Raw genomic sequence first — 21,277 nt, 5'->3', positions numbered from 1 at the left:
TTTCGCAGTCAGCGTCAGTAGCTGCTAATACATTGTGCAAGACAGTGCCCTTGGTTCCCAAAGTGCAGTCTCACACAGCCTTCTACAAGCCAATTGTAAGACTGTTGAGATGTGCTAAAAAGGAAGTTTATTTTTGAACCCACTTTCCACCAATTTATGTCACTTTGCTCACAAGTGAGTCTAAGTTGACCTTTTCAGTGCAGTACTAAGGGAGTATTGCATTCTCAGCGGTGTCATCCTTCAGATAAGATGTTAAACCGAGACCCCGTTTCCTGTTTAGGTGGACGTAACCGATCTCATGGCACTTTTTCGAGGAAGAGCAGGGAGTTCTTCCAGTGTCCTGGCCAATATTCCTCCCTCAACCAACAATGCCAAAAACAGTCTAACTGGTCAGTCATCTCACTGCTGTTTGTGGGACTTTGCTGTGCGCAAGTTGGCTGCCACCTTGCCTAAATAGTAAGTGACCACATTTGAAAAGTAATTCATTGGCTGTGAAGCACTTTGGGAAATCCTGAAGATGTGAGAAGGCACTTAATAACTGCAAGTCTTTCTTCTCTTTAACTGTTTGGAAAATAAAACTAGAAAGAAACAACTTGCATTTATATAAGAACATAAGAAATAGGGGCAGGAGTAGGCCATACGGCCCCTCGAGCCTGCTCCGCCATTCAATAAGATCATGGCTGATCTTCAATCTCAACTCCACTTTCCTGCCCGATCCCCAAATCCCTCGATTCCTCCGTTTATCTCTTATTGAATGCCTTTTGAAAATCCAAATATACTATCCATCAATCTATGGAACTGGCACCCTGGAGAAATGGTGGAATCTGTTCGTATTGATTCATTCAAATACAAATTTGATGATTACTTTCAGAAAATAAAATTTTGGAATACATTGCAGCAGTAATTTGAGACATGACGTGGTAAGTGTAGCATGCTTGGGAGGAACAGGTTCCCAAAGCCCTCCACCACTGCAGGTTTAGAATAAGGTACAGAGGAGATTTAGGAATATAGGAACAGGAGTAGGCCATTCAGCCCCTCGAGCCTGCTCCGCCATTTGATAAGATTATGGCTGATCTGTGATCTAACTCCATACGCCTGCCTTTGGCCCATATCCCTTAATACCTTTAGTTGTCAAAAAGCTATCTATCTCAGATTTAAATTTAGCAATTGAGCTAGCATCAATTGCTGTTTGCGGAAGAGAGTTCCAAACTTCTACCACCCTTTGTGTGTAGAAATGTTTTCTAATCTCACTCCTGAAAGGTCTGGCTCTAATTTTTAGACTGTGCCCCCTACTCCTAAAATCCCCAACCAGCAGAAATAGTTTCTCTCTATCCACCCTATCTGTTCCCCTGAATATCTTATAAACTTCGATCAGATCACCCCTTAACCTTCGAAACTCTAGAGAATTTGTGTAATCTCTCCTCGTAACTCAACCCTTGAAGCCCGGGTATCATTCTAGTAAACCTACGCTGCACTCCATCCAAGGCCAGTATGTCCTTCCAAAGGTGCAGTGCCCAGAACTGCTCACAGTACTCCAGGTGCGGTCTAACCAGGGTTTTGTATAGCTGCAGCATAACTTCTGCCCCCTTGTACTCTAGTCCTCCAGATACAAAGGCCAACATTCCATTTGCCTTATTGATTATTTTCTGCACCTGTTCATGACTCTTCAATGATCCATGAACCTGAACCCCTAAGTCCCTTTGGACATCCACTGTTTTTAACTTTTTACCATTTAGAAAGTACCCTGTTCTATCCTTTTTTGATCCAAAGTGGATGACCTCACATTTGTCTACATTGAATTCCATTTGCCACAGTTTTGCCCATTCACCTAATCTATCAATATCGCTTTGTAATTTTATGTCTTCATCTACACTGCTTACAATGCCACCAATCTTTGTGTCATCGGCAAACTTAGATATGAGACTTTATATGCCTTCATCTAAGTCGTTAATAAATATTGTGAATAATTGAGGCCCCAAGACAGATCCCTGCGGGACTCCACTAGTCACATCCTGCCAATGTGAGTACCTACCCATTATTTACGAGGATGTTGACAGGACTGGAGAATTTTAGCTATGAGAAAAGATTGGATAGTCTGGGGTTGTTTTCTTTGGAACAAAGGAGGCTGAGGGGATATTTAATTGAGGTATATAAAATTATGACGGAACTAGATAGAGTGGATAAGGAGGGCCTATTTCCCTTAGCAGAGAAGTCAGTGACCAGGGGGCCACTTGAAGTGCCATAACCTACAGGGCTACGGACCAAGTGCTGGAAAATGGGATTAAGCTGAATAGCTCTTTTTCGGCCGGCACGGAAACGATGGGCCGAATGGCCTCCTTCTGTGCCGTAACTTTCTAGGATTCTATACTACATCCACTAGTTCCCCTTTATCTATCCTGATGGCTACAGCCTCAGAAGACTCTAATGAATTTGTCAAACACAATTTCCCTTTCATAAAACCGTGTTGACTGTGCCTAATCATATTATGATGTTCTAAGTGCCCTATTACCACTTCCTTAACAATGGATTCCAGCACTTTTGCGACGACTGATGTCAGGCTAACTGGCCTGTAGTTCCCTGTTTTCTCTCCCTGCTTTCTTGAAAAGCGGTGTTACATTTGCTACCTTCCAATCTGTTGGGACCGTTCTAGAACCTAGGGAATTTTGGAAGATCGTAACCAATGCATCTACTATCTCTGCAGCCACCTCTCTTGGAACCCTCGGATGTAGGTCTTCAGGTCCAGGGGATTTATCGGCTTTTAGTCCCATTAGTTTCTCAAGTACTTTTTCTCTACTGATAATTACTTTTAAGTTCCTCACTCTCATTAGCCCCTTGGTTCCCCACTATTTCTGGTATGCTTTTTGTGTCTTCTACTGTGAAGACAGATACAAAATATTTGTTTAACGCATCTGCCATTTCCTGATTTCCCCATTCTAATTTCTCCTGTCTCAGCCTCTAGGGGGGCCAACGTTTACTTTTGCAATTCTCTTTCTTTTTACATACTTATAGAAGCTCTTACAATCTGTTTTTATATTTCTTGCTAGTTTACTTTCATATTCTATTTTCTCCCTTTTTATAAATTTTTTGGTTGTCCTTTGCTGGTTTCTAAAACTCTCCCAATCCTCAGGCTTACTACTCTTGGCAACATTATAGGCCTCTTCTTTCAATCTAATACTCTCCTTAATTTCTTTAGTTAGGCATGGATGGATCACTTTTCCCATGGAGTTTTTATTTCTCAATGGAATATGTTTGTTGAGAACATTGAAATATTTCTTTAAATGTTTCCCATTGCTTTTCAACAGTCATACCCTTTAATTTAGTTTCTCAATCTACCTTAGCCAACTTGCCCCTGATACCTATGCAGTTGGCTTTATTTAAGTTTAGGACTCTAGTTTCAGACATAAGTACATCACTCAAACTCAATGTGAAATTCTATTATATTATGATCACTCTTCCCCAGAGGATCCCTTACTATGAGATTACTAATTACACAATACAAGATCTAAAATAGCCTGTTCCCTGGTTGGTTCCATGACGCATTGCTCTAGGAAACCATCTCAAATGCATTCCATGAACTCGTCCTCCAAACTACCTTTGCCAATTTGATTTGCCCAATCTATATGAAGATTAAAGTCCCCTATGATTACTGCATTACCTTTGTTACAAGCTCCTATTATTTCATGATTAATACGCTGTCCAACAGTATAGCTACTATTAGGGGGCCAATAAACTACTCCCACCAGTGTTTTCCGCCCCTTGTTATTTCTTATTTCCACCCATACTGATTCTACTTCCTGATCTTCCGAGCCAAGGTCCTTTCTCACCACTGTACTTATGTCATCCTTTATTATTACGGCTACACCCCCTCCTTTTCCATTCTGCCTGTCTTTTCTAAGCATCACGTACCCTGGAATATTTAGTTCCCAATCTTTGTCACTTTGCAATCATGTCTCTGTAATGGCTATTAGATCAAACCCATTTATCTCTATTTGTGCAACTAATTCATCTATCTTGTTACGAATGCTCTATGCATTCAGATAAAGAGCCTTTCATTTTGACTTTCTAACATTTTTTTTCCTGCTTTGACCTTACTTGTTGATGCTTTATTATTGGTAAATTCTCTGCCCCTTTCTGCCACACTCTGCTTATCTTTTCCCAAATCACTATACGACTCTGTTGTCTTGATTTTCCTGATTAAATGATTAAATTTCTAAATTTCCCCTCACCTGAACCCTCCACCCCACCTTTTTAGTTTAAAGCCCCATCTACAGCCCTAGTTATTCGATTCACCAGGATGCTGGTCCCAGCCCGGCTAAAGTGGAGCCCGTCTGATCGGAACAGCTCCCCCTTTCCCAGTACTGGTGCTAGTGCCCCATGAATAGAAGTCCCTTCCTCTCACACCACTCTTTGAGCCACACATTTAACTCTCTGATCTGTTTGTCCCTGTGCCAATTTGCACATAGCTCAGGTAGTAATCCAAAGATTATTACCTTTTGAGGTTGTGCTTCTTAATTTAGACCCTAGCTGCTCAGACTGTCTCAGCAGAACCCCATTCTTAGTTCTACCTATGTCGTTGGTTCCTACGTGGACCACGACAACTGGATCCTCCCCCTCATGCTCCAAGTTCTTTTCCAGCCACGAGGAGATGTCCTTAACCCTGGCACTGGGCAGGCAACACAGCCTTCGGGACTCTCGGTCGCGGCTGCAGAGAACAGTGCCTATCCCCCTGACTATATGATTTCCTACCACTACTACACTCTTTTTCACTACCCCCACTTTAATGGCCCCCTGTAACACAGTGCCGTGGTCAGTTTGCCCATCCTCCCTGCAGTCTTTGCTCTCATCCATTCAGGTAGCAAGTATTTAATACCTGTTGGACAAGATCTAAGGCTGAGGCTCCTCCAACACTAGATCCTGGGTCCCATACCTGCTTGACTTGCAGTCACACCCTCCTGTCCCTGACCACTGAACAAATCTAAACTATTACCTAATCTTAGGGGTGTGACTGCCTCCTGGATCAAAGTGTCCAGGTAACTCTTCCCTCTCCCGGATGCGTCGCAATGTCTGCAGCTCGGAAGCGATCTCAACAACAAATAAAGGAAAATCCTAAGATGTTTTATAAGTATATTAAGGGTAAGAGGATGACTAGGGAAAAAATAGGGCCCATTAGGGACAAAAATGGCAATCTGTGTGTGGAGCCGGCAGATGTAGGAGGGGTTCTAAATGAATTTTTTGCATCTGTTTTCACTATGGAGAAGGACGATGTAGACATAGAAATACGGCAGGGGGACTGTGATATACTCGAACATATTAACATCGAGCGGGAGGAGGTATTGGCAGTTTTAGCAGGCCTAAAAATGGATAAATCCCCAGGCCCGGACGAAATGTGTGAGGCAAAGGAGGAGATTGCGGGGGCTCTAACACATATATTCAGAACCTCTCTGGCCACAGGGGATGTGCCAGAGGACTGGAGAACCGCTAATGTAGTACCATTATTCAAGAAGGGGAGTAGGGAAAAACCGGGGAACTACAGGCCAGTGAGCCTAACATCAGTGGTAGGAAAATTATTGGAAAAAATTGTGAAGGACAAAATTAGTCTCCACTTGGAGAAGCAAGGATTAATCAGGGATAGTCAACATGGCTTTGTCAAGGGAAGATCATGTCTGACTAATTTGATTGAATTTTTTGAGGGGGTGACTAGGCGTGTGGATGAGGGTAACGCAGTGGATGTGGTATACATGGATTTCAGTAAGGCCTTCGATAAAGTCCCCCACAGGAGACTGGTCAAGAAGGTACGAGCCCATGAAATCCAGGGTGCCTTGGCACTTTGGATACAAAACTGGCTTAGTGGCAGAAGGCAGAGGGTGATGGTCGAAGGTTGTTTTTGTGACTGGAAGCCTGTGGCCAGTGGGGTACCACAGGGATCGGTGCTGGGTCCCTTGCTGTTTGTGGTCTACATTAACGACTTGGATATGAATGTAAAAGGTATGATCAGTAAGTTCGCTGATGATACAAAAATTGGTAGGGTGGTAAATAGCGAGGAGGATAGCCTCAGTCTGCAGGACGATATAGATGGGTTGGTCAGATGGGCGGAACAGTGGCAAATGGAATTTAACCCGGAAAAGTGCGAGGTGATGCACTTTGGAGGGACTAACAAGGCAAGGGAATACACAATGAATGGGAGGACCCTAGGCAAGACAGAGGGTCAGAGGGATCTTGGTGTGCAAGTTCACAGATCCCTGAAGGTGGCGGAACAGGTAGATAAGGTGGTAAAGAAGGCATATGGGATACTTGCCTTTATTAGCAGAGGCATAGAATATAAGAGCAAGGAGGTTATGATGGAGCTGTATAAAACACTGGTTAGGCCACAGCTGGAGTACTGTGTGCAGTTCTGGTCGCCACACTACAGGAAGGATGTGATCGCTTTGGAGAGGGTGCAGAGGAGATTCACCAGGATGTTACCAGGGCTGGAGCGCTTCAGCTATGAAGAGAGACTGGGAAGATTGGGTTTGTTTTCCTTGGAGCAGAGGAGGCTGAGGGGGGACATGATTGAGGTGTACAAAATTATGAGGGGCACAGTTAGGATGGATACTAAGGAGCTTTTTCCCTTCGTTGAGGGTTCTATAACAAGGGGACATAGATTCAAGGTAAAAGGCGGGAGGTTTAGAGGGGATTTGAGAAAGAACTTTTTCACCCAGAGGGTGGTTGGAGTCTGGAACTCACTGCCTGAAAGGGTTGTGGAGGCAGGAACCCTCACAACATTCAAGAAGCATTTGGATGAGCACTTGAAATGCCATAGCATACAAGGCTACGGACCAAATGCTGGAATATGGGATTAGAGTAGACAGGGCTTGATGGCCGGCGCGGACACGATGGGCCGAAGGGCCTCTATCCGTGCTGTATGACTCTATGACTCTGAGCTGAAGTTCCTCGAGCTGCAGACATTTACTGCAGGTGTGGTTGCCTGGGATCACGCTGGTCGCCACAAACTCCTACGTGTTGCAGTTAGGACACACCACCTGCCCTGCCATCACTTGTCGAACCAGAATTTATTTGTTTACTTTATTATAGTTTTTAATCTCTCGCTATTCTTAGTTTTATTATCTAATTAATTTATCTGGTTAAAGTTATTGATTTAAGCTCTTCGTTAAATCCTTGCCCTAACTTAGAGAGAAAAAAACAGTAATACTCACCAACCAGTCACCTACCTGCCGTCCTGTGACGTCACTCTTTCAATATCTGCCTGTGGTGAGTTGACTCCAACTGTGTAAATACCGCGGGTCTCCCACCGCTGCTTTATTGTCTCTCACTCTTGCTCTACTCTCAGGCTTTACCACCTCCCGCTCTCACTCTACTCTCAGGCCTTTTGCCATCCAATTACCTACCTGCTGTCCTGTGACGTCACTCCATGGATTTTTTTTTCGATCCCCTCCCGATCCCGATATAGCACCTTTCATGTCCTCGGGATGTCCCAAAACGCTTTTACAGCCAATGAAGCACTTTTAAAACGTAGTCACGATTGTAATGTAGGGAAACGCGGCAGCCAATTTAAGCACAGCAAGATCCCACAAATAGCAATGCGATAAATGACCAGATAATCCTGTTTTAGTGGTCCAGGTTGACGAAGTTGCCAGGGCAACTGCAGATCAGAATTGAACAACAACGATACTAATCAGTATTCCTTTTCAGAAGTATTTTGATGGTGAGATTCCTTCTTAAAACTGTAAATTGCAAAGCTTCCTTTTCTGTCTTAATTTGGATAGGAGGGGACAGAAAAATTATGCTCAATTAACTTTAGGTTTATTATCCTGTTCCCATTTTATTTATCTGATAGACTTTGGAATTAAAAACCTTTTAACAATTATTTTGACTTATACAAGAATATTTTTTTTAAAAAGCCAGAACTAAAACAGAATGTAACATGTAGATGCATTAGACAGGGTTCAGAAAAGAGTAAGCAAGATGCTTCCAACTTTAAGGCATGGGTGTTCAAAATGCAGCCCATGGGCCATGTGGCCCCCATGTCCTGGCAATCCAGGCCTTGGTTGCCAGGCAACTCAGTCCTATTTGTACATTTCTTCTTTGATTTTTCACGTTTGAATTTTGTGGCTCTGGAGGTTTGAAAGCAAATGGCATGTTGGCCTTTATAGAATCACAGAATCAAAGAAAATAGGAGTAAGAGTAGGCCATTCGGCCCCTCGTGCCTGCTCCGCCATTCAAAAATGATCATGGCTGATCATCTAACTCAGTACCCTGTTCCCGCTTTGTCTCCATTTCCCTTGATCCCTTTAGCATTAAGAAATATATCTATCTCCTTCTTGAATATTTAATGACGTGGCCTCCACTGCAAGGGGTTTGGAGTACAAGAGTGCAGAAGTCTTATTACAGTTGTACAGGGCTTTAGTGAGCAGAAGAAGCAATAACCTGTGCTGAGTTAGCTGATCTCAGTCAGCATGTCACTAGGGGCTCTACAAATCAGCTGTAATTTCTTCTAGAAAGTGTTTGTGTATCTCTACATATCGGTTGATGGTAGGATGAGACTTGGCTTTGATGCTGTCCATGAACAAATGGTCTGACACTCATAGTCAAGGTTCACACGTGAAAATTGGCCACTTGGGTAAGGTATTAGGGAGTTCGCGTGGAACCATACAGGAGGAAACGGGTCAGGAAGGGGAAAGAATGCATACTGCCTGACATCAATTATCTACCAGGAGACATGCCTAGTAATAACCTGCCGACAGCTATTGGAAAGAGCTGAAATGTGTTTCTTCACATGGTTTCAGCTCAGCACTCCTGTACACTGGTCCCAACACTGACAGCAGCATTTGATTTGTAAGGAAACTATTGATTTTTTTTTTATTATTGAAATAAGGGAGCGTGCCCTCTTTAAAAGGCATATGGAAAGGCATTGTGACCGATGTGAAAAGGCTTTGAGTCTGAATGTAGCAGACTTTAAATATTTAAATTTTTACATGACCTGATTAAGGTTCTGCAATGGAGCACAAAACTCATTCTGATAAACTGCCTCTAGTATAAAATTCTGCATTGTGCATCTCAATGAAATGCAGATTAAGTTCTACTCTAAAGTTCTGAATGCAGTCTCTCATAGAGCAGAAAAATCCCAAGTTTAAATCTGCCCTTGGTTGTGCTTTCTAGAGGTTGCCATGCATCTTCTTATTGATTGAGTCTCCAGGCGATTTGTTACCTAAGCTCCCCTTATAGCCAGGAACCGCATGGTGATAAATCTTAATACCAAACCCTCTCTTTCTCTCTCACCATACCCTCCATGATCAGTAGATGAATGGTATGATGGGCATTGTTTCATAATGGAGAAATGGTACAGAAAATTTTCCACTCCAGCACAACTTCTATTTAATACACTGAAACTAATTTCTTTGAATGCATGAGAGTTCTGCTGAGTTGCTTTTTCTCAGATCCATAGGGTTACGAGAGAGTTTGCCTTGATGTTTGCAATCAGTCTGCATTAGAACAGCTTCATAGTGCAGTCTGCTAATGAGTGCCTATTCTACACAGGACCCCACCTTACAATGATCCAGGCAAATTGCTCACTGTGGTGAAAGGCTCAAATGCCTGAAGACATGAGGTTAAAAATGAGTAATTTGAGAGTAAGAAGGGAAGAACTTTTTCACCCAAAGGGCAATAGACTCGGTACGCTACATCGTACAGCACAGAAGGAGGCCCATTGTGCCTGTGCCGGGTCTTTAGTAGAGCTATCCAATTAGTGCCACTCCCCTGTTCCCTCCTCATAGCCCTGTAATTTTTTTCCCTTCAAGTATTTATCCACTCCCCTTTTGAAAGTTACTATTGAATCTGCTCCCACCACCCTTTCAGGCAGTGCATTCCAGATCATAACAACTCGCTGCATAAAACACCTTAAATCTGTGTCCTCTGGTTACTGACCCTTCTGCCACTGGAAACAGTTTCTCCTTATTTACTCTTATCAAAGCCGTTCATGATTTTGAACACACCTATCAATCTTCCCATCACCGTCTCTGCTCTAAGGAGAACAACTCCAGCTTCTCCAGTCTCTCCACATAACTGAAGTCATAACTTGTGCAATAAGTAAACGGGAAAGGAATCGAAACAAACAGACTGGGGAAAGATTTGATGCAGACGTTGTAAATGGATTCAAGAGGTAACTGGATGCTTATCTAGGAAGAGAAAAGATTGAAGGATATGACGAGAAGGTGGATAGACTGGGTTGTGATCAATCAAAAATGACAGGGCTTGTTGGGTCAAATATCCTTTTCCTGTTCCTAAATATACTTGTGTAATTTTTTTTTTCAGAAGAATTGCTGTGCTGAGGAATGAGATTTTTTTCACTTCTTTGAAGTCTCTTGTTTTTACTGTGTTTTCCCACTGGATAGAAATCAGATAAAAAATTAATGTGGAGATAGGTGAAGTGATACATTTTGGGAGGCAGAATAAAAGGGTGGCCATACACTAAGTAATAAGGGTTCAGATGCACAGATCTTTAAAAAGAGGACAAGTTGATTTAAAAAAAAACAGCATATAGGATCTTGGCTTTTATAAATAGTGGTATGGAGTACAAAAACAATGAGGCAATGCGAAACCTATACAAATCATTGGGTAGGTCACAGTTAGAATATCATATCATATATCATATCAGGAAGAGGAGATTTGGCCCAACAAGCCCTGCCTTTTTTGATTGATCACAACCCCATTTATTTTGGGTGCCCTACTTTAGGAAAGATGCCAAGGTCATGGAGAGGATGCAGAGAGATTCACTAAGCCAATATCAGGGATGAAGTATGAGGCAAAACTAGAGAAATTAGGGCTCTTTTCATTAGAACAAAGAAAGGTAATAAGGCATCTGAGAGCTTCAGAAATTTTAATGAGAGGAATAATGGAAAAATTATTTCCATGGGTTGGTGGAACCAGAGGGCACAAATTTAAGATAATCACCAAAAGAACAAAGGGAGAGGTGAGGAGAATTTTTTTAATGCAAAGTGTTGTTAAGACACGGAATGCTGCACCAGGAACAGTGGTGGGAGTGGAACTTGTAGTAGTGTTTAAAAGGGAAGTGGATAAATATTTGAAAGGGTAGGGGAATTGGACTAAATGGAGAGCTCTTTCAGGGAGCCAGCACTAGCATAATTGGCTAAATGGCCTCCTTTTGTGTTGTAAAATTCTCTAATTCTATTATTCAGTTTGCTCAAAGTGAGAAGAGTTTAAGAATAGAAAAGGGTTATGAAATTACGTATCAGATAGAAAGGGAAGCACAGGTTCAAAGCAGCGAAATGCAATTTTAGGAGTTTACATGTTGATCCCTCTTTGTGGGAAAACTTCTGAATTCAAGAGGTATCTAGTACTTTCCGAGAGAGAGCACCTTTAACATAGTAAAAAGCCCCAAGGTGCTTCACAGGAGTCATCAAACAAAACTTGATACTGAGCCACGTGAGGTATTAGAAAGAGTTGACCAAAAGTTTGATCAAATAGGTAGGGTTAAGGAGCGTCTTAAAGGAGGCGGAGAGGTTTCGGGAGGGAATTTCAGAGCTTAGGGCCTAGGCAGCTGAAAGCACGACCGCCAATGGTGGAGCGATTAAAATCGGGGATGCGTAAGAGGCAAGAATTGGAGGAGCACAGAGATCTCAAAGGATTGTAGGTGCTGGAGGAAGTTACATAGGGAGGGGCAAGGGCCATGGAGGTATTTGAAAACAAGGATGAGAATTTTAAAATCGATGGATTCCCGGACCGGGAGTCAATGAAGGTCAACGAGCACAAGGGTGATGGGAGAACCGGACTTGGTACAAGTTAGAATACAGGCAGCAGAGTTTTGGATGAGCTCAAGTTTATGGAGGGTGTAAGATGGGATGCCAGTCAGGAGCACATTGGAATAGTCCAGTCTAGAGGTAACAAAGGCATGAAAGAAAGGATTCAGGGGGATGGTGAGAAGGTGGGAATCTCTGGATTTCTTGAATCCAAACGTTCATCGCAAAATGACGTCTCCATGTGGAATGGACTTCTGGGAAGGGTACTGAAGGTAAAATCCCCGGAATTATTGAAGAAACAGTTGGATGGTGTGTAAGGGGGAGATTTTAGGTTCTTTCTGGACGGACGAACTGTGATGGATCAAATGGGCTTCCTAGCTCGTATCTATCTTGTGATATGGTTAAAAACAAAAGGACAGTCAATACCGCTCAAAGACACCTGTCCAGTTCAAATGGTTTACCTGTTCCTGTTTGCTAGGCAGGAAGTTTGATGCTCAGTTTATACGTTCAGGTGATAATTTTAATTTGATAATGCACTGAACTATTTGTCCTTAATCTGTGGCAAAACATTCATCACAGATTGGACTCAGGCCCCTGGAGAAGATTCGCTGGATGCCTTTATGACTGAAATCCGAACCGGAGCATCCATAGATAGCGTCACTCGTAAAAAACTGCACATCCGGTCCTTCGAGCTGAAAAAGGAGCAACAAAGACTACAGAAGCTAATAAAGATCGTGACGCCAGTGGGTCTACCAGAGCTAAAAATGGAGTAAGTCAAGATAAGTGAGCAGCCCTGATCTAACTGCTGTAGTGGTGTCATTCAACCTGCACACGGTTAGATCAGGTAATGATGTTTGTTCTTTGGATGTGGGCACCGCTAGCAAGGCCATCTTTGTTGCCCATCCCTAGTTGTCCCAAGAAGATAGGAACAGGAGTAGGCCATTCAGCCCCTTGAGTTTGTTCTGCCATTGAATTAGATCATGGCTGGTCTGTATCTTAACTCCTACCCCCACCTTGGTTCCGTACCCATTAATACTCTTGACTAACAAAAATCTGTCAATTTCAGTTTTGAAATTTTCAATTGACCCCCAGCCTCAACAGCTTTTTGGGGCCGAGAGTTCCAGATTTCCATTACTCTTTGTGTGAAGAAGTCCTTCCTGATATCATCCCTGAATGGCCTAGCTCTATTTTTAAGGTTATGCCCCCTTTCTCTGGACTCCCCCACCAGAGAAAATAGTTTCTATCAACTCCTTTGATCATCTTAAACACCTCAAATAGATCACCCCTTAATCTTCTATACTCAAGGGAATACAAGCCTAGGATACAAGATGGTGGTACTCATAGAATGGTTACAGCACAGAAGGAGGCCATTCAGCCCATTGAGCCCAAGCCTGCTCTTTGTAAGAGCAATCCAGTTAATCCCATTCCCTCGCTCTTTCCCCGTAGCCCTGCAAATTTTTTCCCTTCGCGTATTTATCCAATTCCTTTTTGAAAATCAAGTATTGAACCATAAAGACAAAGAATATCACAGGTTTAATCCTCAGACTGTGCTTAGTTAGCTAATCTAAGGTGGGGACTGAGGAAGAAACAAAACATATACAATGTAGTTCACTCCTTTTAATAATGAGTAATTTTGCATCAAGACACTTCACCTTGTTTTGAAACATTAGAGTCCCAAAGAGTGGAATTTTTTGAGCCACTGGAGGGGCTTCACACACTGCAGACAGCTTATTGGAAAATTATTGGTACACTGCACATAATTTTCTGTCCATTGACATTAATGTGCGGAAAATTTGGGGCAGTGCGTCAGGAGTTTGCGATGAGCTGCTCTCTGCATTCGAAGCCCCGTTGCTGGTATTGGGCCTAGGAAAATACTGCCTGTAATTTCTATATTTTTTTTGTTGTATATAACACCAGCATCGATGATTAGGAGAAAATGGGTCTCGAGCAAATTGAATTGGAGTAGCAATAGACAAGGCACTGATTTCCCGTACTTTAAACCAGCAACTGGCCCAGCAACCTTGGCTAATTGTGCATTTTAATTTCTGCCTAAAATGGCACTAAGGCGGTTTGGGGGAGATTTCCCCGAGTAGGAGAAGCAGCAGTTGAGGTTTTGTTGCTGATTGATAGATTATTGTTGACATCCAGTTATAGTAACTTCAATGCCTCTGGCATAAATGTGGAGCTTTTTTGCCCATTCCCACTCTTTCAACATTTGTTTGTCCTGAATGTGATTGCCAAGCTAACAAACTGAAAGTTTTCATTTGATTGATTGGTGTTGCCAACCCAGCTCTACTCTGTAAGGGCTGCAAACTTTGTAGTTGCCTCCATTTAGCTTCTTAGATTTTTTTCTTAAAATGTGAAACTACAAGATAAGGAGCCAAAGCTCATAGTATGGGATATCACTGAAATTGAAGAGTAGGTGGAAAGATGAGATGTAAAAGTCTGTACTTTATAGGGGGAAGGAAAGAATGGAAGAACCAAAAGCATAAGAGGAGGTACGATAACATTGGAGAGTGATTATGAATAAGAATGTAAGGTGTCCGTAAGACCGGAAAACATCTGCCATCGAGTACTTTTCTTCTAATGGACCTTATAATATTTGCAGTGTCTCTGAACTTATTTAAACTTCTTGAGACAAGATGTAGATAGGGAGAAGTATGGAGAGTGAAAAAAAAATCTGACAATGATGTCAGGCTACTGAAACATCCTTATAGGACTTGGTGTCTAATCAAGGTGCCATTGGGACCATCCTTGGAGATCTAAGAAGGTTTAACATCTACTTTAATTGCATCTGATATATGCTAGACCCACAAGTGATGAAAATGGCTGGAAAAATTGGTAGAAAACTTGGAATCTAAAGAAAATACAATCCTACCTGTAACCATCAGCGATTTGAGTGCTCTACTTGAGTAATCCACCACCAATCTGGGATGGAATATTGTTGATCTGTTCTGGAGGTTGCAGAGATGCACCATCTCTTTCTCCTGGACTCGTTACAGTCTAAAGCCTTGTGGACCACTGAACTGGATGAGATTGGTTATTCCACACCAGAGTCTATCTTTTACATCAAAGATAGAACCTCAAGGTCTATTGGTATCTACCCTTTGAGATGTATGCAGATTAATCAGAACATTGATTTAAACTTGGCTATTTGGCACACAATTAGAAGCCCACAAAGACAAAAGCCTTGGACGCCCCTGCCTTAGGAGACGAAGTCAGCAAGAAAGGCAAAAGCGACCGAATTTATTTTTACAGTAGAAAAGACTGAGACAAGACTTGATGCAAGTGTTGAAAATAATGAAAGATAACGATGAGGTTGAAGTAAGCAAGATGTTTAGCCTGGACAATGAGCACAGGATTAAAGGGCGCAAATGCAAAGTTACAAGTCTCAGGACAAGTTAGAGATGAGATAAAACTTTTCCTACAGGAAAGTGGGGCATGTGAATCTGAGCCTCAGAAGACAGTTGATTCAGGGTCAAATCCACCATTAAAAGGGAGCTGGATCAGTTTTTATTGAGAAGGGAGATTGAGGATTTTAAAGATATTAACCACACTACTTGATCTTTTTGATAGTGGAGGTAAGGGAAGGAGCTTGGTGTTCCTTAAAGTAGAGATCAACAGATGGTGGTGAGGCAATAGAATTAAGATACACGGACTCTGGATATTAGTGTTGATGGACAAAATGTTTTATTTTTCCCTCTCTGGCCTTTCTTATATTCTTAAGTTCCTTAATTAAATTCTCTTACAATAATCAAATTATTCCAAAACATCTGACCTTAATTTATCAGTTCCCTTGCTTCCTGATGCTGGAAACACTTGTGCAGAGGATAAACACTATCTTGGAGTGCTTGGGCCAATTTCTATATAATCCAATATGGCTGGGTTCTATGTTTATGCCAGGAACACAAGCTACTTAAGTCACATTCCAGAACAGTCTATCAGTTCAAAAGATCCATACAGGTGAATGGTGGTGGACAATTAAACAACTAATGGGAGGAGGAGGCTCTGCAAACATCCCCATCCTCAATGATGGCGGAGTCCAGCACGTGAGTGCAAAAGACCAGGCTGAAGCATTTACAACCATCTTCAGCCAGAAGTGCCGAGTGGATGATCCATCTCAGCCTCCTCCCGATATCCCCACCATCACGGAAGCCAGTCTTCGGCCAATTCGATTCACTCCACGTGATATCAAGAAACGGCTGAGTGCACTGGATACAGCAAAGGCTATGGGCCCCGACAACATCCCAGCTGTAGTGCTGAAGACTTGTGCTCCAGAACTAGCTGCGCCTCTAGCCAAGCTGTTCCAGTACAGCTACAACACTGGCATCTACCCGACAATGTGGAAAATTGCCCAGGTATGTCCTGTCCACAAAAAGCAGGACAAATCCAATCCGGCCAATTACCGCCCCATCAGTTCACTCTCAATCATCAGCAAAGTGATGGAAGGTGTCGTCGACAGTGCTATCAAGCGGCACTTACTCACCAATAACCTGCTCACCGATGCTCAGTTTGGGTTCCGCCAGGACCACTCGGCTCCAGACCTCATTACAGCCCTGGTCCAAACATGGACAAAAGAGCTGAATTCCAGAGGTGAGGTGAGAGTGACTGCCCTTGACATCAAGGCAGCATTTGACCGAGTGTGGCACCAAGGAGCCCTAGTAAAATTGAAGTCAATGGGAATCAGGGGAAAAACTCTCCAGTGGCTGGAGTCATACCTAGCACAAAGGAAGATGGTGGTGGTTGTTGGAGGCCAATCATCTCAGCCCCAGGACATTGCTGCAGGAGTTCCTCAGGGCAGTGTCCTAGGCCCAACCATCTTCAGCTGCTTCATCAATGACCTTCCCTCCATCATAAGGTCAGAAATGGGGATGTTCGCTGATGACTGCACAGTGTTCAGTTCCATTCGCAACCCCTCAAATAATGAAGCAGTCCGAGCCCACATGCAGCAAGACCTGGACAACATCCAGGCTTGGGCTCATAAGTGGCAAGTAACATTCGCGCCAGATAAGTGCCAGGCAATGACCATCTCCAACAAGAGAGAGTCTAACCACCTCCCCTTGACATTCAATGGCATTACCATTGCCGAATCCCCCACCATCAACATCCTGGGGGTCACCATTGACCAGAAACTTAACTGCACCAGCCATATAAATACTGTGGCTACAAGAGCAGGTCAGAGGCTGGATATTCTGCGGCGAGTGACTCACCTCCTGACTCCCCAAAGCCTTTCCACCATCTACAAGGCACAAGTCAGGAGTGTGATGGAATATTCTCCACTTGCCTGGATGAGTGCAGCTCCAACAACACTCAAGAAGCTCGACACCATCCAAGATAAAGCAGCCCGCTTGATTGGCACCCCATCCACCACCCTAAACATTCACTCCCTTCACCACCGGCGCACTGTGGCTGCAGTGTGTACCATCCACAGGATGCACTGCAGCAACTCACCAAGGCTTCTTCGACAGCACCTCCCAAACCCGTGACCTCTACCACCTAGAAGGACAAGAGCAGCAGGTACATGGGAACAACACCACCTGCGCGTTCCCCTCCAAGTCACACACCATCCCGACTTGGAAATATATCGCCGTTCCTTCATCGTCGCTGGGTCAAAATCCTGGAACTCCCTTCCTAACAGCACTGTGGGAGAACCGTCACCACATGGACTGCAGCGGTTCAAGAAGGCGGCTCACCACCACCTTCTCAAGGGCAATTAGGGATGGGCAATAAATGCTGACCTCGCCAGCGACGCCCACATCCCGTGAACGAATAAAAAACAAATGCCAGCAGCCCAACTTCAGGCAGCAGTTTCCCACCTGTGGAACTCTCTTCTTGACCCTATCATCACCTGAAACTTTGACCTTCTTGTACGCAGAAATTCAAATGCAATGAAATATCATTTGCTAAATCAGGGTTGCTGTCCCATGCAACAGTCTGTGGGCAATCTGGTGTCCAGTCCTTAATACAGTTTCTGCAGCTGTATACATTCACACAGCAACCGCCAGGATTCTACAGTATTCAGTTCCATTCGCAACTCCTCACGTAATCTTGTAGCCCAGGGCCTCAGCATCACCCAGGCTTGGGCTGCCAAGTGGCAGGTCACATTTGTGCCACGCAATGATCATCTCCAACAAGAGAAGACCCAACCACCTTCCCCTGTCCTTCAACGGCACCACTGTCACTATGTCCAGCATCATATACATCCTGGGGTTCACCAGAGGCCTGTAAGACCACCCATATATACACTATGGCTGCAATAGAAGGACAGAGGCTGGGTATTCTGCAATGATTGGCTCACCTCCAAACCCCTCAAAGCCTCCCACATCTATGAGAGTCAGGTTAGGAGGGTGATGGGTGGATGCATCCACAACAACATTCAAGAAGCTCGACACCACCCAGGACCAAGCAGTCCATTTGATCAGTGCCGCTGCCACAGTACTCAATATCCTCACCCTTCACGTTCTGTAGCTGCAGTATCTACAGGATGCATTATAGCAACTCGCCAAGCTTGCTTCAACAGCACTTCCCAGCCCTGAGATCTCTACCACCAAGTAGGCCAAGAGCAGCAAGGTCATGGGAACGCCATTACCTGCATGCTCCCCTCAAGCAAAACACCGTCCTGACTTAGACACACGACACCATTTCTTCATCGCTGGGTCAAAATCCTGGAATTCCCCACCTAATACCATCGCCTCAAGGTCTGCAGTGGTTCGAGGACCATTCACCGCAGTATTAAAATGAAGATGATATAACTGGATCCCTAGATGCCAATAGCTTTTCTAATTTCTTAATGATAGGGACTTTTGAGTTTTTAATTTTGGACGCCCTAGCCCTATGCTTTGAATATAAAATTCCATTCGGTAAATCATTTAGTAGATGTAGGAGCTCTCTGATGGCTTTTTAAATAATCCTGCCATGGACCACCACCGCCTTCACAGAGCAACTAGACATGGGCTATAAATGCAACATTGTCAGCATCGATCATGTTTCGAGAACACACAAGGGAAAAAATCTGTGAATTGTGTAACACTTGAACAGTTGTCTTCAACGGCACTATTTTTAGGCCACCTAATAAAAATAAAACTCTGCCCCCTTAAAGTCCAGTAACTTACCACCTTTTTCCAAGTGTTCTGAATGATGTCATGCTATTATATAGAAATTTGTTTTTCATTTTCTTAGCACTGGGGAACTCTGTTGCTCCTTCCTGCCCTCACATTCTATGTGTAGGTGATAAGCTGTTTAGTATACCTTCAGGGATCTGTGGACATGCACTCCAAGGTCCCTCACTTCCTCTCCACCTTTCAGTATCTTGCTTGACCTCGTCCTCACCATATCTACCTGTCGCAAATGTATCTGTCCATGACAGTATTGGTAGGAGTGACCACCGCACAGTCCTCGTGGAGACGAAGTCCCGTCTTCGCACTGAGGACACCATCCAACATGTTGTGTGGCACCACCACCGTGCTAAATGGGTTAGACTCAAAACAGATCTAGCAGCTCAAAACTGGGGATCCATGAGGTGCTGTGGGCCATCAGCAGCAGCAGAATTGTATTCCAGCACAATCTGTAACCTCATGGCCCGGCATATTCCTCACTCTGCCATTCCCAATAAGCCAGGGGATCAACCCTGGTTCAATGAGGAGTGTAGAAGAGCATGCCAGGAGCAGCACCATGCGTACCTAAAAATGAGGTGCCAACCTGGTGAAGCTACAACTCAAGGACTACATGCATGCTAAACAGCGGAAGCAACAGGCTATCGACAGAGCTAAGTGATTCCACAACCAACGGATCAGATCAAAGCTCTGCAGTCCTGCCACATCCAGTCGTGAAAGGTGGTGGACAATTAACAACTAACGGGAGGAGGAGGCTCTGTAAACATCCCCATCCTCAATGATGGCGGAGTCCAGCACGTGAGTGCAAAAGACAAGGCTGAAGCGTTTGCAACCATCTTCAGCCAGAAGTGCAGAGTGGATGATCTACCTCTGCCTCCTCCCGATATCCCCACCATCACAGAAGCCAATCTTCAGCCAATTCGATTCACTCCACGTAATATCAAGAAACAGCTTAGTGCACTGGCTACAACAAAGGCTATGGGCCCCGACAACATCCCAGCTGTAGTGCTGAAGACTTGTGCGCCTCTAGCCAAACTGTTCCAGTACAGCTACAACACTGGCATCTACCTGACAATGTGGAAAATTGCCCAGGTATGTCCTGTCCACAAAAAGCAGGACAAATCCAATCCGGCCAATTACCGCCCCATCAGTCTGCTCTCAATCATCAGCAAAGTGATGGAAGGTGTCGTCGACAGTACTATCAAGCGGCACTTACTCACCAATAACCTCACCGATGCTTAGTTGGTCTATTGATAGGCTATTTCATTAGCATTCACATCAAATCCCATCCTCACCCAACATTTATATACCTGTATCGGTGCCCAGTTAATCGTCAGGAACAAGATCCACTGACACCTCCATCCCAACCCAGGGACACCAATTCTTGTTATGGTTCTCCATTGTGACAAGCCAATTCCAAACAGGCCAGGTATTAAGTTTGGAGGATTCCTGGTCTCACTGGTTCAGTGCCACACTGTGTACAATCAGCAGGGAATCCTCCAAAATGTTTTGGCTTGTATTTAAAACCATAATTAGCATTAGCCATGGTTGCAACGTCTCAATTTGGCTAGTTTCACTGGAGAGAGCAGTGCTGATCTGATTTGGAAGTCATTTTTATTTATAAAAAAAAGGTTTCAGAATGAGAACAACTACAGATATAACATTGCATGAGCCAGAACTGCTTTTTTTTAAAAAAACACTTCCCAGTAAAGAGAGTGTCTTGATGAAGATGTTTAAGATGCCTAATGTTGTTAACATTTCGTTCTAAGGGTTGCAGGTCAGGCCAGCGACACAGAGTCCAAACCCAAGAAAATTGCTGTGCCCATGTTTGGAGCAATGAAGGGAGGAAAAAAGTTTAAACTGAAGACAGGCACCATAGGGGTAAGTGAAGTGAAATGTGAGCGTTTTTTTAAGAAAGGAACTGCTGAACACTGTCCTGTTTGGAAAACTCTGCTGCTGCTGCATAAATATCTCCTTTTACAACCAGGCAGTCAAAGCAAAGCCATGGAAGATTCACTAGTTCCATCTGTTTTTATCTATTTTCATTCAAATTTTGTTGAGACAGTGAGTGCTGATGACCTTGCCAAGGCTCCAAGTTACTGCGTCTGACTGTGTGAAGGAGCTAAATGAATATTAGTGGCGATACAGTCATTAACCCAATGGTGCTTCATTGCAAACTGCCTTTGATAATTCAGCTCCCACACTCTGCTGGGCTCAGCAACACTTTAAAGCCAGTTGTAAGCACACTTTGTTAAAACAAAAATATTCTCAGGGTCAATAGAAATGGATGGAACAAAATAAAAACATGTTGCAGTTGATGCAAAGTGCGTCTCTTTTTTTTTAAACAAGGGGGTCCCTGATGGTAGAGTTCTTTCAGCAAACCTTCCAACATTGTTTTTCCATCAGCTTACT

General features: G+C 43.6%; 1 protein-coding gene across 2 annotated transcripts in view; it reads left to right on the top strand.

The window, feature by feature from the left end:
• Positions 1 to 21,277, top strand: part of slc4a1ap (solute carrier family 4 member 1 adaptor protein) — a 119,862-nt gene that overhangs the window by 57,644 nt on the left and 40,941 nt on the right. For both annotated transcript variants that reach the window (XM_067985147.1, XM_067985146.1), the window contains 2 exons: positions 12,333 to 12,522; positions 20,635 to 20,746. In XM_067985147.1, coding sequence (XP_067841248.1) covers positions 12,333 to 12,522; positions 20,635 to 20,746 — 302 coding nt within the window. The remainder of the gene's footprint in view (positions 1 to 12,332; positions 12,523 to 20,634; positions 20,747 to 21,277) is intronic.

This window comes from Heptranchias perlo, chromosome 5 (assembly GCF_035084215.1).
Source record: "Heptranchias perlo isolate sHepPer1 chromosome 5, sHepPer1.hap1, whole genome shotgun sequence".
In the NCBI taxonomy this organism is placed as follows: Eukaryota; Metazoa; Chordata; class Chondrichthyes; order Hexanchiformes; family Hexanchidae; genus Heptranchias; species Heptranchias perlo.
This window is presented reverse-complemented; position numbering and strand designations above follow the sequence as displayed.